This window comes from Anoplopoma fimbria, chromosome 4, assembly GCF_027596085.1.
Source record: "Anoplopoma fimbria isolate UVic2021 breed Golden Eagle Sablefish chromosome 4, Afim_UVic_2022, whole genome shotgun sequence".
Classification (NCBI taxonomy): Eukaryota; Metazoa; Chordata; class Actinopteri; order Perciformes; family Anoplopomatidae; genus Anoplopoma; species Anoplopoma fimbria.
The window spans coordinates 19,030,489-19,048,607 of record NC_072452.1 but is presented as its reverse complement, the minus strand read 5'-3'; the positions used below and the strand labels follow the sequence as shown (position 1 = coordinate 19,048,607).

At 38.6% G+C, this 18,119-nt stretch overlaps 1 protein-coding gene across 1 annotated transcript in view; it reads left to right on the top strand.

Annotated features, from left to right (window-relative positions):
* The window catches only part of gfra4b (GDNF family receptor alpha 4b), a 60,932-nt gene that overhangs the window by 33,960 nt on the left and 8,853 nt on the right, over window positions 1-18,119 (top strand). The window contains exon 4 of the mRNA XM_054597129.1: window positions 17,735-18,010. Coding sequence (XP_054453104.1) covers window positions 17,735-18,010 — 276 coding nt within the window. The remainder of the gene's footprint in view (window positions 1-17,734; window positions 18,011-18,119) is intronic.

Here is an 18,119-nt window from a genome sequence, read left to right as displayed (position 1 = left end):
AACTTATATTCAATTCATCTTATATGTCAATTAACTAAATTTGAATCCACTGTAAAATGAAAGGAACAAAACTTTTTATAAAGATGAAATCTAATTAAAATGGAGGTTTTGTTGACATCCTGTGTGTAATGAGCAATGAGCAATTTTATAGATAGGCCTAAATACTGTCTGATGGCCTAATAAGCCAAATTAAGAAATATGGGACCAGTTGCTCACCGGTTAAGAAAGATTTGACAGGATTAAGGGTCTGGGGATGTAATGGATGTTTCTTTAGCCAATGCTCAATAATTGTGCAAAAAGAGAAGTCAAGGAGTTCTTGGGAGCATTATTTGTTCGGGATGTTGATCCATTGCCTCACAGTTCCACAGTTGCCGCACACATTCATGTCTTTCTAACCTGGGAGTAACACCTGTTTGAGGTTACGGAAACAACATGTGGTGATGTTGTGCAAAAGAAAAGGTCATGTAATAGCTGATGTTGTTCTCTTCAAGTCATTACAAGGCCACAAGACTATTCAAGCCTAGCCTTAGAAGACAGAGGTCGTTTCTGGATTTATATCTCGCTGTAAGAATCTCTTGCATGCTGTTGGAAGGTTACGCAGAGGGACAAGACAAAGGATTTCACACGGGGACTAACACTTCTTGGACTAATTCTAATCTACAGTGCATGTCTATGTCTCTCGGTGAAACTACTTTAGACATATTATTTTATGGTATTTCTTGAAATTATAACAGCGCAACCTTTTGTGAAATGACACCCCCGTATGTCAGTTTGACATTTTCAAGTGTGAACATTGTACATTTAGAAAAAATGTAATTACTATTCCCAGGTCATCTATAGGGTTTTAGTTCCTCCATTTTTATCTTAAGACATTCAGTCTAGCCATCCTTGAGGCTGGACTTTCAGGGGCGTAGTCTATTTTTGATCAAGCAGGTTAATCACATTAATGTGCTAATATACATTCATTTTTAAACAGATTAAAACACCAGGAATCCTTGAACAGGCAGCTGTGGGGTGACATACATTGCATTCAGTATGAGCCAGCCTTGACAGTCTTGGTATTCAGGGACAAAGGAAAGTAAGGAAAACAATCTATGTGATTATCATACAAATGGCAATGCAGCACACAACAAAACCGAACCATGTAACCTACTGCTGTTGAATAACTGCACAGGCTTCTCCCAAGTACATTAGCCACTGAAATGTCTTGTAACAACAACAAAAAAAGAGGTTAAATCCCTACTATTCTTCTTTTCCCCCCATTGTCTTTCCTTCCTTGTTCCTTACGTTCATTTAATTCATATAGGAGAAGCACATTAGATGTGGGACTACACTATGTGTGTTGGACACACTGATATAAAACGGCTATGACGATTTAATCTCTGGTTGTCACCATTTACAAAGACTCCAGTCTGCACTGTAGTTCCATACACTTTTCTGCTACACCCTAAATTACACTAAAATTCATTGAATAATCGCCAAAGTTAAGTTTCAGTTTAAACTCTCTTTCCATTTGCATGTTCCTCTTTTTCCACCATACCAGTGTGTCCTCATCTCTCTTTCATTTTCTTTCCTTTTTTTCTCTCTATCCGTTATTTTTTTACCGCAGTTGGTTGAATGACATTAAAAGTTGATATAATTTAAAAAAATGTCCTTCCCTGATAGAAGAGCCAGTTCACCAAAGCAGCATCAAACTCACATCAGACCTTGGTCAGCTGGTTCTCGAAGTTACTTTCCCCCCTCTGACTTTCGATTTCAAATGATAACTTCATTGATGGTTGAAACACAGGGGTGTCCCAAACTGAATACATTCATGTTGCATAATACAGTTTCCTCAGTTTTCTAGCCTTTCTCCGCTGTTAGCCGTGCAAATCAAAATCTAAGTTCTACATTGGATACCTAAATCAGCAGTTTCCAACTGATTTGTGTTAATTTAGTAAGACAAACGCACAAAACGTAAAAAAAAAATGTTTTCACTCTCCATTTTGTGAAGCATCAATGTAGGCGGGCGTTAGCTTTATCAAGTGTTAGCCCGGCTTAATTGATCCATCACAAAATGAAGATAAAACAGAAGGGAGGTATTTCCATCAATTACAATTGTTTTTATAGTGCATTTGCCTCTGCACTTCAAGCTGCTGTATTGTTCCCTGCTTCCGGCACTTTTCAAAAGTTTACTCCAGAGCATACCTCCATGTTCCAGAGGCAAAGGAGATGGAGTATAATATCCTGTAAGTCATAACGTGAGCCAAACAAAGCGCAGCATTGAGTGGCTTACTGTCTCCACAGAAACGTTGACGCAGTCGTGCGTCATTACATGGCCTAACATAGACCATCATATCACAGACATGACTATTAAATCCGTTGTTACTATTATTATAATCTATTTTAATTGATTTAATTGACTCGTTGCTGCAGCTCTAGTCTGTTGTTCTGCATGATTCAACCAGAGAGTTTCATATCCATCTGTGACTTGAAGGGCTCCAACTGTGAGTCAGCTAACATTGTCCATAGAGACAATGAACGAATGAAGAGAGAATGAATGGGAGCTTTACTTCAAGAAGGAGGGGCACTCCTCCAACCTTGAAACTTCATTACTACTGGTATAGGGTAAAGGAAAGAAAGCAGACAACTCCACAAAAACAAAGCCACCCTACTCTATAAACAGTATTCAAATCCCTTTAAATGTTGGAGGCTGTTTAATATATGTCTGCAAGTACTTTAGAGCAGTTCTGGCAAACTACTGATGCATAAAAGCTTGTCATATTAATTGGTCATTTTAGAAATACACTTGTTAGTCCGTTTCTAAACAGTTTAGTTTACACTTTACCATTACTTTCACAGAGACACAGCAAACATGGTTGATGAAGTCTCTTATTAAATTATACTTTAACCTAAGTCATGTTTGGCTGTACAAGCTTTAATCCAGGCAGCCTGTCTGACTGAGTAACGATGAATTTCAGAGATGAAATTAATGAGGACATTGTTATGGTTTATTGCCAGTGGAAGTTAAATTGAAGTGACTGAAAAAGAAAATTACAATCATTTCATGCACAGCATTACTTTTGTTCTACTCACTGTGACAGAAATGTCTAATGGGTTTCTGTCTGAATAATGGATAACGGTTTCAGTGAGACTCTGCGTTTCTGTTTACAATTAACAGCGAATAGAGGATGAAGCTGTAGAAGTTAGTGTCAAAAACAATGTTTACCAGAAGATTTCAATCGGATAAACATGACAGAGAGAGAGAGACTGCAATTAGGAATGTCAAAATACCAATACCAATGAAATTCCACAATGTAAGATACTAAAGTAAAAAACAAAAGTAAAACAATAAAGCCCATGCACTTCAACATACACTTATTTATTACCAACGGTAGAAAGGAAGTTTAAGAGATCAGAATTCCCTCTCCGTTATCTATTTTATATTACTGTGAAAACATCATCAAGCAACTGTATAGTTTCCCGCCAAAAAATACATTTTACAAGATACATTTTGACACATCATGACGTTAGAGTTTACTCTCCCAAAATACAAATGAAAGCATCATTATGTTAGTCAATGGCACCTCCTGTAAACGTTAACTAACTCTAGTCCAGCCGACTTCAACACAAATGAGTTATTCTCAATTGTTCCATTATCAGGAAAACATAGGGTGAGTCCCCTCGATGCGTCTGCCGTTAACTGCATCCAAAACACATTGTCTATCATCAGTAGAAATCGTAGAAAAAGTCAATAATTGGCGGTTAATGTTGATATTGCAGCAGGTCACCACAAATAAATCACTACATAGAAAATTCCATTTCATTTTATATTTGGACGAATAAGAACAGAACATTCAATAACACTGAAAAAGTACATCATATTGTGCAATTAAAATGCACATAAATCATGAACAGACACGTTAGCAGAGCTTACAACCATGCAAGGCCACATGCTATGTTATGAATCATCCTGTGACATGCTAATGAGGAGAGGCTTCACTGTGATCGTGTATTCCTACTTTTTTTTTTTAAGACGGCTCAACACCTCAGCATCTGACTGCAAATTTCATCTATCACCAATAGTGTTGTAAGCATGACTGACAGCTCTGAAGGTGACACATAGGTCTCCAGGTTTCATCCTTGAGTAATAACTTGCACATTTCCTTTTTGATCATATTCAAAAGTCCCACTATGACTAACCCACTGAAGCACTAACAGTTGACCAGAAAATGCTTGTTTAGCAATTGCTGGTGTCAAACTTGGCACTCCAAATTCCCTTTTAGTGTCTGTTATCCCTTTGTGACCTTTCATCTGAGTCTTTCAAACAATGAATCACAAAGAGGAATTGTAACTGAGCCACTGCAGACCACTGTTGTAGTCCCACGGGTCGTGCATGATTGACAGAGTCCTGTGCGCTGGAGTCTATCTTAATAGGCTAACATCTGCTCACGCTGACCCACATTTCACATTTTGTCATCTTAATGTTGACTCTGGGTGAATGATAATTTCCCTGCACTGATATTCTTGTATAAAGTGGGTTCAGTGTACGTGTGAAGACGCTAGTTACGGATCATGGAGGCAAATGGAGAGACAAAGTCGACCTGAGATGTAAAGGCAGTGCTGCTTCATAAAGGCCATGCAATACACAGAGATAATTTACAGCTGAAACAGACTAGACAAATGTTTCACATCACCGGTGTAGTGTGCATCTCGACCCATAAAATTGAAAAAGACAGCAAAAGCCATTAGATTTATTACCTTTAAAAAAAAAAACCACACACACACTATGAAAATTGGGGTGTTGCAACCCTTTATCGCAGTGGCAAGGAGGCAATCAGCTGAAAAGCCCCATCTCAAGATTCATGTGCGAGTTCCTCTCATCACGGATGCTTCTGCGGTATTACAACACAACAGACAGGTCTGGAGGACTGGAGGCATGCTGGGAGTCTGAGCAACACAGAGGACTCTGCTGTTAAAGAGGTCTCGTCAGTAAAAGTGCCCATCAATCATCGTATTGGAATGTGTGGCCCCTCCCCACTCTTGTAATGACTCTTGAGTGACGGCAACAGCTGGCAGGTATTATGGTCTTGCCACAACATTAGACCCGACAGAAGGTTAACACTTAATCACTTTAAGGCAGCGCTGCTACTGTTCTGTAAATATTCTCCATCTTATTTGAGTGGGCGCTTGGAAAAAGGCCACAAGGCTCACTATTGTTCTTCTCTGAAGGACCAGCAGTGAAGTTTCACTTTAACCCATCAGGTTCAGTTTTTGCACTGTGTTTGAAACCCTGTATTTGAGTAGACCCATCATTTGTATGCTCTGTTTGGCTGGCACTAGTCCTGCTCAGTGGTGGAGACAGCCAGCCAGCACTTTTACACTGAGGAGAAAAAACATGATGTGTCACGCTCTCCCTCTCTGCAAGCAAAGGACGATATGCTGATAAGTTAATTGCAACCATTACATACCAATAGCCGAGGCACTCATAATGTCACAATTTCTAAGTGAAGATAAAGCAGTATTTGTTGTGTGACATTGAGACTGAACTTGACAGGCCTTCACACCGACATACAAATTGGCCTGCACACGCACACACACACACACACACACACACACACACACACACACACACACACACACACACACACACACACACACACACAGAGACAGACAGACAGACAGGACAGACAGACAGACAGACAGACAGGGATCTTCACTCATTCGCTCCTAAATAAACGCAGCCTTTAATATCTGGTTAAATGAATTTAATTGAACTTTTTCCGACTATGTGTGTGCCTGTTCAAGGCGGGACTGCTTCTCTGTATGAAAGGATGAGTGGGAGAGGAGGCGGCACATCTGTGTGAAAAGGACAGCCAGCAGGACAGAATGGGTGCAAGGTTTTGATAACATGTTCGCCCCAAACACCGGGACATTTCTAAATAAAAAAAAAAAAAAAATAGCTTGCAGAAGTTAGCAGCTAACCTACAGCGACCAAGAATGGCACTGAATTTGGGGCACAACAAGCTCCTTACCCAGTGAGCAGAGTTACTGCTTAGGATGCTTGTCTCTGCCCAATGTGTATTTTTTTACGTCAAACTAGCACCAACGCTGTTGTGTTAAACGTCTTGCCTCTTTTTCATCACACACTGGGAGGAGCAATTTTGCTCCCCGGGCGCTTCATTGCAGCCCACTGCTCCTCCGGGATGGGTTAAATGCAGAGAAATAATTTCCCCATTGTGGGACTAATAAAAGGATTGATTAATATGTCGTGGTTGTTTGGTTCAGTCTGAAAAAGCTAAGCCGGAGGTAACGGCCAATCAACTTTGAGACTGTATAGCTGAATCTCTGTGTGAAAGGGGCCAATGGTTCTGTATCAAAGCCGGCAGTGTGCTGGGGAGCGCATCGCCTTTCTGAAAAGTTCAGAGCTTTTCGGCTAGTGGTGCTCGAAGTGGCCGCACAAAAAAGTGTGAGTGTTTAGCAATGGACACTCAATAATTTGAAAGTCACCGTTATGAACAACGGTTTGAAGCTTCCAACTATTTGGTACAGTCCTATGAGCCAACAATATTCCAACAAGGGATGTATACAGAGGAGACACTGGGAGTGAGACAGCCAGTTAATCTTTATTTCTCAACATTTTAATCTTTTCCTCAACATTAATTGGTTCCCCAACGTTAATTGGTTCAAGATTCAAAAATATGAATATTTTCTTAGACATCTTAATATTATACTGAATATCTTTGTTCTGTTCTTGTGTTTCCGACGAATTGTCATAGGAATTATTCACTATTTTCTGACATTTTATAGACTAAACAATCAAGAAAATTATCTGCAGCTTAATCGATAAAGAAAAAAACAGTTGGAGCAATAATCTCTGTAAAGAAGAGTTGAATTTAGAAACTTAGAAGAAGTTACTGGTTTATGAATTATTATTATTATTATTATATTCTGTGATAATAAGGAAGGCCTGTGTGCAGACACTTTTAGCATTTTTTATTTACTCACTTGAACTGAAAGAGATGTTCTTAACTGTCGCCACTTGATATTAATGTAACTGTCTTGTCCTACTGCATGTGCATGTGTTTTCCCCAGTTGGGAGAACATTTTTTTCTTTGTCTGTGTAGTTGAGATGTGCTACGAGGAACTGTGGTGAACAACAGTGAGTCTACTCCAACAGAGTCTTTGCCCTGTGGTCTTTCTTGGACAGGAACAAATCACGCTGTGGGTTTGTTGTAAGGTTGTTTTTATGTGTCAGCAGGTGGGTGATGTTGTGCCAAACTGAATGTTTCCCACTTGGCCCCAGACTATTTCAGCCTGTCAGTGATATAAGCTTCAGGTTGGTTCAGAGAGCTTTTAGAAACCAACTGAGGAGCGATTGAGGCTTTTGTAGTACACGAACACAAACATCGTTTGAGGAGGTTGCTTCTGTTTCACTTTAGAAAGAAAATAACAGAGAAAAGAAAACTATGTGGTGACGGCTGCGATTTTTAGTCAGCCTCTCTTCAAGTTAGGTTGAATTTCAATGTTTTCACCAGTGCAACATCCGTTTTTTAATAAATCTTGGAGCGATTGGTTTTAGCAAGAGCTGGCATTTCTAATGTTTCCTTTTGAGCAGTGTTTAGCAACCTGGATGCATTAAACTCATGTAGGGTGTTTAATGTGTATTTGTTGTCTCAGATTAATGAAATGTGTTTTCACAGATATAATTCCCATTTAAGCTGTGGTGAAAAGAGCCAAAAAGAACATTGACATATTTTCTCAAAATTCATTTTGGATGAGATCCAGGTAGCTCAGCAAAACAATTCACTCACAACTCAACTCTGAATTAATCTCATAATATTTACATTATGGGGCATACTGCAAGAAGGCTTAAACATTATTTTAATTTCTATTTAGAACCAATAAACACCTAAATTTGTATTTTAAAAAACAACATTTTCTTAATTTGTTTTCCCTTACATTGCCAAAAGAGTGAAAATTGGTAGAATCTTGTTTTGAGTGGAATATCCCTTTTAATTTTGTAATACCGTGATTAAATACCATGGCTGCAAAACCCCCCCAAAATACTGTGATATAAATTTGAGGTCACATGGCCCTCCTCTATTGTACGTACATATATCTGTGTCCTTCACTGGTCTATAGGTAATTCAATTAAAATAAATAAGTCAAGAAGAACCACAGTTTCATGGGATCCTCCTGCGGCACCAGAGCAGTAATCCTCTGATAAATACACCTGCATCTGTAGCTTTTTACTGCACACACACATATTAATTTATCACACATGCACCTGTAAATCATCAGACAGCGATAATCATCATCAAACACCAAATAGGCAATGATGCTGATTTGATGATAGTGATTTAGTTTATAGCACTCCTGTTGAAATGAGTTTACAAAGTGCTTCGCAAACACGTAAATAAAATTATGTAGGCTAACGATGGAAAAGACAACAATAAAATCAATAAAGTTGAGCACACAAAAGCAATTAAAAGTTTAGAAATGTGCCTTTGGCAATGTATTACAGGTGAAACAGACTCAAAGAGGTCCCAATATTCAATTCCACTCTAATCAGCCTGTTATTAAAAAAAAAAAAACATCAGTATGTCGGCTTAAATCGATATACGGTGATATGAGACTAGATAACGTCTTAGATTTTGGATTTCGTAATGTTGTAGTGTTGTCTTTTCCTGGCCATAAAGGCTGCATTACAGTAAAGCAATGTCATTTTCAGAACTTCTTGACCTTCTTACCAGACTGTTCTAGATATTCTGTCATTATTAATTATAATTAAAAAAATATCATTGATTTAATATATATATATATGTTTGTGTCTCTATGGAACGCTTGTCAGTACACGACTTTGATCCGGACTGAAATATCTCAACAACTATTAGATTAATTGCTATGAAAATTTGTGCAGACATTCCTGTTGCCCAGAGGATGAATCCTTATGACTAGCGATCCCCTGACGTTTCATCTAGAAGCACCAGAAGGTCTTGTTTTACTGATCCTGTTAAATATCTCAATGTGTGAGTGAAATGTTTCAATGACTATTGGATGGATTGCCATTTGGTAGAGAAACTCATTTCCCTCTCAGGATTAAATGTCAATCTAGTGATCCCCTGATCTATTGCCACCATCTGCTCAGTATTTTAATTTGTCCAATACTTAATAACAAATACCTGCTAAACTAATCACATTCCAATCAGCCTCAGCTGAACTTTGTGTTTAGTGCGAATGAGCCAATACTATTTAGAACATGCGTCATTTGCATTTAAAGTAGGCTAATCAGTTATTTCCTTGTGAGCTCTTAATGACACTAAAGAACATAAATATATAGATCAGAGGCATAAAAGTCTCCAGAATTTGATTTCCCCATGTGGTTCCTGTTTATGCTGAAAAATCGCCAAAACTGTCCAATCAACAAGCTGTCAGTCAGTATAACATTATATATACTATTCTTGGTTCTTTGGAGAGTCTGTTTGAAGCGGAATCAGACCAAAACTAAAGTTCAACAACATATCATGTTTTTCCCCAACAGGTGTGAAAGCACCCTTTAACTGAACACCTGAGTCCTGTCAAAGCTGTCGCTGATAAGAGATTGATTAATGTCATGAATCACTTAATGCTCCTTTAAATCCCAAACCTCTTAACCACATACCTCCCTACCTTTGCAAAGGTTCTCATTTATGAACTAAAGCTCAAACTGGTTTTCAAAATGGACAATTTAACGAGAACACACACACACAACACACACACACACACACACACACACACACACACACACACACACACACACAGACACAGACACACACACACACACACACAGACACACACACACACACACAGATTCTAGGTGTTAATAGCCAGCTCAGACTGAAATAGGTGCTCACTTGATCAGCGATTCAAGTCACGAATAACAACCGCCATCTTCAGTGTGTTCACATATAATCTTTTGTTTACAAATCGCTCCTTCCAGACAGCAGCTGTTGCATTATGGGATCAATTTATACGTTTGTGGGGACTTTTCTGCACAGAGAGAATGTGAAATTCAAGAATAAAATTGAAAAATAACACACAGGAAAGAGAAAGGCACTTTTGAAAAGAAAACATTCCTGTGTTAATACATAGTGAAAACATGGCAACATCATGTTCCTGCCTTGAGTCATGGAGAGAGATTAATAATGAGCGCATTTGTCATTCCGACTACAAGACGCAAGCGCATGCAACATAATTAACAAGGCAGCGGAGGGAGTTAACGCTGTGACATTGGGTTTATTATCAATTCATTGCAGTGGATTTAGAGTAGCAGGCGTATGCAATATTGTTTGTTTTTGTGAGCCGAGTGCCTGGTAATGCTTGGAACTGGCTGAAATTATGTACAGTTGATATTAACTGAAATGTCACTTATTCACTTATGCAGCGTTTGTTTGCATGTTTGGAGATGGGGAAATCAGGGGGAGTTTAGGCTCAGCTTCCTATTTATTGGAGGGCCATATTCTCTCCGGCCAAAGCTCCTCCTAGGAAAAGCAACTGATTAAGACGAGGGTGGTGGTGAAGGTGGAGGAATGTGGTTAATATTCAGGACCTGATATCTGAGAGACGTGAGACGTCATTTACAGGAATACAAGTTTTCAGTGCATTAAAAAGACTGCTCAATCAAATGGGATTAAGTGTGTGTATGTGTGAATGTGATTCTGTGGCGTTCTCTGTGTGCAGTTTTACCTCTGAATTAAAATTGTAATCCTTAAGATTTCCATCCTGGTTGATTTGACAACACCCTTGGTTACTGGTGGTAACAGCAAGTTCAGTTCGATACGTCCTATAGCTGTTCTTTCTTGTTCTGTTACTCCCTGCATTCTGTAAAAGACCATTATCTTTTTGAAGGACGCATTTTTGATGAACAGCCACAGTCAGTGGTAACTTTGGTGACTATGACATTGTTCATTCTGCGTCTGCTTCACAATAAAAGCCGACCCGGCTGGAAGCTTCTGCTATGAAACAGCAGCAGTCAGAACATTTTTGGTTTGAATTAGCAATAAAGCAGCTCTGATACAACTGTGGCAGAGCCAACAGCCAACAATGAGGCTGATACCAATGAGAAAACAATTAAAAGAGTAACGGTGATTACATTAATGTAGCCTTGTTTCCAGTATATCTACTATAGAGAGGTCAACATAAATAGTATAAAAAAGGTTTAATTTAATGAAAATCTTTCGGATAATGACTTAAATGTTGTGATGGACATGTACAGAGAAAGAATAGGAAGGTTACAGAATTCATGATTTAGTCTTATGGTCAATATGTATTATAAACCTTTTGTTCTGTACTATAGTTGTGTACCCTAATAAACTTCATGAAAACATTTCCTTGCTCCAAAAATGAAGGAGTTGATCTAAGTTATATGGTAGGATGTTGATTCACAGGCTAATATATTTGGCCTATTTAAGCTAGCCACTGGAATAGTTTAAGTAGCAAAACTCCCTGTTTGATTCAAGCAGCCATAGATGAGCGATCAAGTGATGACTAACTGACTTCTTCAATGATCAATTACCATCTTTATAATACAAACTCTCTCACTTCAGAATCCTTCATGCCCCTGATCGTCCCTCCATCAACAGAGCATCCTCTGTTGGAGTTTCTTACTGCCTGCATTTGATGGTATTTTCTGCCTTGTGCTTTAGGTACTGTGTATTGCATACTTGAAGTGATATATATGTATATGTGGGTAATCAGGTTCAGAAAAATAAGTTTTCCCCTCACCTGCAAGTCACTTTGTTTGTCTTCCACTTCTAACCACTTTGTAGAAATGTATCAAACTGTAAACACTGAGACAGTTAATGTGTTTAGTTACCTAAATCTGTTCACTATTTTTAATTTAGTAATAGCTTTTTTAAAATAGTATTTTCTTAATATAAGAAAAACTGTCATGGTGGCAGGTGACCTGAATTTTTTATCTGCAAAAGCCAACATGTACCTGTATTTGGCAGGTGGCAGTTGCTAATTTGGTTCACTGTGGGTAATGATCACGATTTTTGGCTTTTCTGACAGCTGCATATCGATTCATTGCCAATAAAATCCTTTAATGTAGGCTTCTCTGACTGAGCGATTGTTGCTGAGATTGTTTGATAATGTGACAACTGTTTTTGTCTTATGAGTTCGAAGTAAATCATTAATATGGCATATATGTCATTTTCTCTTAGTGCAGGTTGAAAATTGCCTCTGTTGGAAAAAGGATCAACTGATTTAGAAAAAAAAAAAATAGGTACATCTACCACATATCTAAAATAGTATGATTGAAGTGCTTCTCTTTTCAATACTTTGAAGTTAAATTACTGTGCTCTTCTAGGTCTTTGTGCACTCTTTGTTTGATGTCTAACATGAAGTATGAGTGGAGCTGACGTTGCTTTATTTTGAATGCAGATGGATATTTTGCAGTCTCATTTTGCCAAATTCAATCTACTCTGCTTTGATATCTGAAATGGCTAATTTTGTCCCATAAAAGCAAATGACGTGAGTATCAGACAGCAACAATTTATCACAGAAAAATACAGGCTACATCTCAGCAATAATGACACTGGAAGAACTTTTTATTTTCACTTATGCCAGTAACTTTAATGTTGAGCTCCTAGAACTAAAGCAAACTATGTAAATAGGACACAAAAGGACACATTACTTTCACAATAGGATGAACTTCACTTTTCTATCAAAGTCAAAGTGTTATACTTCACAAGCTTAATGTGACCAGCAGGAGCTCAATAAAGAAAAAGCCAAATTTAATATTCTTTGGATTTTCATTAAAGTGTGTCACTTCTAACCCTTTACATTTTAATGACTTTTCATAAGTGAATTAAAATGCTGAAGCATATTTACCAGTCTATACATGTCTTTCTCCTCTCAAAAACCTTTTTTGGCTCAAAAGGATACACAAACTAGAAAAGAGTAGTTTTTAAAGAAAATATATGTGATTAAGGCTTTTTTTACTGCGTAATTGCTTGATAAGAATGGGAAGTATAGGTGGCAAATGGAACATTAACTGAAGAAAGACTAGTAGTGTTACAAGTACAAGACTCGTGACCAAAAACATATGTTAAATATGTAGAACTTCGGCATTAAATGTTGAACTTGGCAAGACCTGCAACCAAAAAAGTAAGTGAAATCCTGGTGAACATAGTGGGGATTGAGAGGCAGATGTTGAGATTTTGAGTAGAAACTTGGCAGAAACACAACTCCAAATTAATTATAATGCTGCTCTGTTACTACTGGAATTGTAAATGAGCAACTGTTTTCTAACAAGTTCACCATATAAACTTAAAAGCTCATAAATCAATGTTTTATTGTTGTAAAAGTTGTTACTATAATTTCTTAAATGATCACGACATTCGAAAGTTTGAGTTTTCTAGCTGAAAGTATGCAGAAGTAGCAGCCAAAAAACATATAAAATGGATTGAGTCGTTTTACCCAACTTCCTTTATATTGTTGTCGGAGGCTTCTCACTTTAAAGTGGGGCTGCTAGTTTTAATCCAACTATCAAGATCTTTTCCAGATCTTGTAGTTACCAGCCGCCATCCTGACCAACAGCACTGTTGAGGAAGCATAGTGCCATCCTCTAGTTCCCCCTCAGGTAAACAGTGTTAGCTCTCTCAGAACATTCGCCTTCGTTTGCACTGTTCACGCTGTTAGCACCGTTGGCTATGAGTCACCGTCTCGCAGTCTACACGTTGAGAGCTGTTTAGAGGCACTCAAAATGCTGACAATCTCGGATCATGCACCTTTAAAGAGCACTGAAACAAAGGTGATACCCATTAAGTGCACCAATTAATTACAATTTTCCTCCACAGCCTCACTGCTTAGGTATATAGGAGTTCGGGTTACATTCCAGCTGACTTCATTAAGTTTCATTTTCCATTTTATCTCTCCTGAAGTGGACCATTAAGTCGGTGCGTAAGGGTAACTGATCAGCTAATCTGCCAGTGATTTATGTGGCAGGGAAACTGAGGACTTAACTCAGCCTCAGAACACATTGATTACTGACATGGTTAATTGGCTAAACCCACTGGTACATAGAGACGGGCTTATTGGAAATGTCAAATCAAGCGGCTCATTTGCATTCATGATGTATGGTGTCTATTCCAGCTTCTGCCCAGGCAGCACAAACTGCCACACATAGCAGGACGGGGCTGGGATCTCTGCCTTGAATTTGCAACAGACCATCTGGCCTTGGGTCGGACGTTGGCGTTGGTTACTTATTTATTTATTTTTTCCCAGCTGACATGTGCTGCATAGAGGATGAGAGCTTCAATAACTCCTGATGTGAGTTAGACACAATTTACCTGTGGGGTTTGAGTAAAGATTCACCTTTAAAAAAGGCACATGATATTGATGGAATGTTGTTGAAAAAGCGGAAAATATGTTGATTTATTGCTGTGTTTGTGTGATTTGAAGATCAAAACAGTAGCTGAGACAATTTTCCCAAGAAATACCTTGAATGTGAGCAGATGAAAGCAGCATGAAATGGAATGATTTAACATCAAAACCACATGAGGGTAGAAAACTGAGGTGGTACGAGTTTAAAGTGTTTGAATAATGGGCTCTTCCTGGCTTATTGTGGGTCATGCTTAGGAATATGTTTTTAGAGTAACCTGAGAACACAAATGTAAACAAAAAACAACATACTTTTAATTCTACAGAAAACTTTTGAGTAGCAAAAGCACCATGACGTTTTCTGAATTAATTGGAAATACGTATAAGAAGTAAAACATCCTGTAAAACAAGATGTAAACATGTCATGTTTAACAAACACTAATTGACAGCGTGGCTACACAGAAAATTGCTTTCCTTTCCCTTTTTTCCCAGTAACGGTATAATTTAAAAAAAAGCCTACAAAGAGAGCAAGAGAGGAGAGACTCAAAAGAAGAGTGGCAGCTCTTTTTTTTATTCTCCATCTCCCCAGCAATTTACTCCAGCAAAGGCCTGTATTTTATTTGGCTTATGAACTCTATGACAAAAACTTCTGCAATGTAAATTGTATACTTCTATTTGTTTACATTTTTACACCTGGGGTCAACATCTTGATGAGTACAATTATGTTTTAGTAAGAGCTCCTATTGCTGCATATTACTGTTACCAGCTGGTTGCAATAGAGTCGTTTCTTATTCATCCATCAGTCCACTTCATGTTCTGGGTTATTACAGAAATATTCAGCATTAGCGGAAATCAAAACACACAGCATGCTCGTCAACATTTAACCAAAAGCACAATCTTTCCCTGCCTTAACCAAAGCGCTTTTGTTGCCTAAACCTAACAACAGACAGGACTCAGGATGTAAACCCAGTGTCTATATGAGTAGAGAGCTTTATTCACTCAAACAAACATGGCCTGTGACAACTTGACACAAAATCAAGACACACGGCAGGATATGAAAGCCACAGCAGTTAATCAAATTTAAATTCAATATTAATATGCGTCCATGTGTCGGCTGTTTGCGAGATACTAGATCAAAGAGCCATAACATCATATAATGCCGTCGTAATGCATTTCCTTTTCTCATCCCCCATAACTTTACTAACAAGTATGTTACAACTACCAGTTCAGTTAGTATAGACATGACTTAACATAAATTTCAGTTTTCTCTTTATACCACATGTTCCCCCAAAGTATTTATCCTGCCATCAAAGCCCAGCGATGCACGAGAAAACCAGTAGCTCCCATCTCACCAGCTGTTATGTTGGCTCACCGAGACCGAGTTCGTTAAACTGACATGGTACTTGGCTTTTCACCATAGCAACATATGAATGTATCCAAGGGTCTCTCACTCGTTCTCTGTACATTCTGTACTTGATACACACACACACACACACACATATTCAAGTTTTCTGGCGTGCTGAATAGACTAGCAGATGAACTGAAGGGGTCAAACCACTCGAGATAAGAAGAATCACTGAGAACACGGTTTAGCATTTGTATACGTCTGACACTCAAATACATTCAGCTTGCATTGAAAATCCATGGTTTCATAACTTGCGAGAAGTTAGTGAAAAAATAGTCCCTGAAATTCAGCCTGCAGGCCTAGTTGTGAGATAATGCATAGTCACGAAGCATTTTGAGCCAAGTTATTATCAATTTAATAGAGGTTATTGTTTAAGATGATATGATTACACAGCTCATACAAACACTGTTTTCATAGAGTTAAGGTTAAAAAAGAAATCTTGATAAAAAGAAAAATGAGCGTGGAGAAAATAATGCACCACAGACAAATCAGTTGATCTGCTTTATACAATAGTCTGTTTTTAAATGCAAAGAGAGAGGACTGTATTCATTCCTTTCTCCAAACTTTTAACTATATCAAGACTCACTTTCTTCTCCTTGTGAAATATTTGGTTAAATAGTTTTGACTTAATGGGTGTGAAGGGCTTTTCTTTATTCTACTTTACAAACCACTAGCTAAGGCAGCTGTGGCTCAGGAGGTAGAACCGGTAGTCCATGGGGTTGGTGGTTGGGTCCCCAGCTCCTCCTGTCCACAAGACACTGAACCCTAAATTACCCCCGATGGTCAGGCCAGCACCTTGCATGGTAGCTCACTACCATCAGTGTGTGAGTGTATGTGAATGGTTGATTGAGAGGCAAATTGTAAAGCCATTTGGATAAAAACGCTATGTAAATGCAGCCACTTATTATTTATCAGCTCATTTTACTTCCTAATTTTTCTAATTAGCACTAAATACAAAGTACATTTGATGGGAATGTCTTTAGTTTTACATGTCTATGGTATTCTGGTAATAAACACGTACAAACGCTGACCTGATGGAAAAAACATAAATGTAAATTGTTGGTACTACATAAAAGTCAGGGTATCACGAAAGACACAAGGATTCCTCCTCTGGGGACAATGAATGTCTAAATTCCATGGCAATTCACCCAGTAGTTGCTGGGTTTATCTTTGTGTAGAACAAAGAGGTGGACAGACAGATAGACATTGCCATCGCTAGAGCTACTCTGCTACTGTGCCTAAAACCATGAAATACAAACTAAACAGTAAATCTTTCATGCCTGGCCCTTATCCTGAAAATAGTGGACTGAAGACAGTCCATCACACATAATATGTTGGATTCCCTTCCCGAGTTTCACCAAAGTTAAGATGCATGATCTCAAGTTGTTATGAGAGGAGTGCTATAATACCCTGAGCCTTCCTCGTAGCACTTATTGCATTCGTATCAGTTCGCTGCACTTATTGTATTCGTATTCGTTTACTGCACTTATCCTATTCGTAGTAGTTTGTAGCACTTATTGTATTCGTCTGTTGCAATTATTGTTTTCGTAGTATTTTGCCTCTGCACAATACTTTTGCTCTGGTTTATGCTTTAAGATGCTTGTTTAAGAAAAGAGATGCACTTATGACTTCTGGTGACTAGTAGTTCTCTTGAATACCTATGTTGAATACACTTCCTGTAAGTCGCTTTGGATAAAAGCGTCTGCTAAATGACTGTAATGTAATGTAATGATACTTGCAAGACAGTCGCAACTGTGCAATCACGGATTATCAGATTTACACAATAAGCCACCCAGCTGATTTAACTTAATGCTTAAAATCCCCATACAACACTTTCTGCTCTCTTCCTGTCTTATTTGTGCCAGACTTCAGCAGACTTCTCCTTAATTCTTTATTTTCCGTCTCATCATTACACCTCAACTGCCATCTCAAATCCCCCTCATATTTCTGCTTTCTGTTATGCTCTGATTTTCTCTCTCACAGCTCTGTTGGAGGTAATACTGGCCGGCAGAGACTGCTTGGTCGCTGGAGATTCATGCTCGAGCGACGAGACTTGTAGTCCACGTCTGCGCACTTTGCGTCAGTGTGTGGCGGGCAATGGCAGCGTGAAGCTGGGGCCCGGGGCCAGGAGCCAGTGTGCCAACGCAGTGTCCGCCCTGCTGTCCAGCCCCTTGCATGGCTGCCAGTGTAAACGGGGCATGAAGAAGGAGAAGAACTGCTTGAGCATCTACTGGAGCCTTCATCAGTCCATCATACATGGTCAGTGCATACGGAGTAGCAGCTGTCTATACTGCAAAAAAAACTTGAATTTTGTACAAGTCAATGTGTATAAATTAGAACTTTTGTTTTATTCTCATTTAGTAGCTGA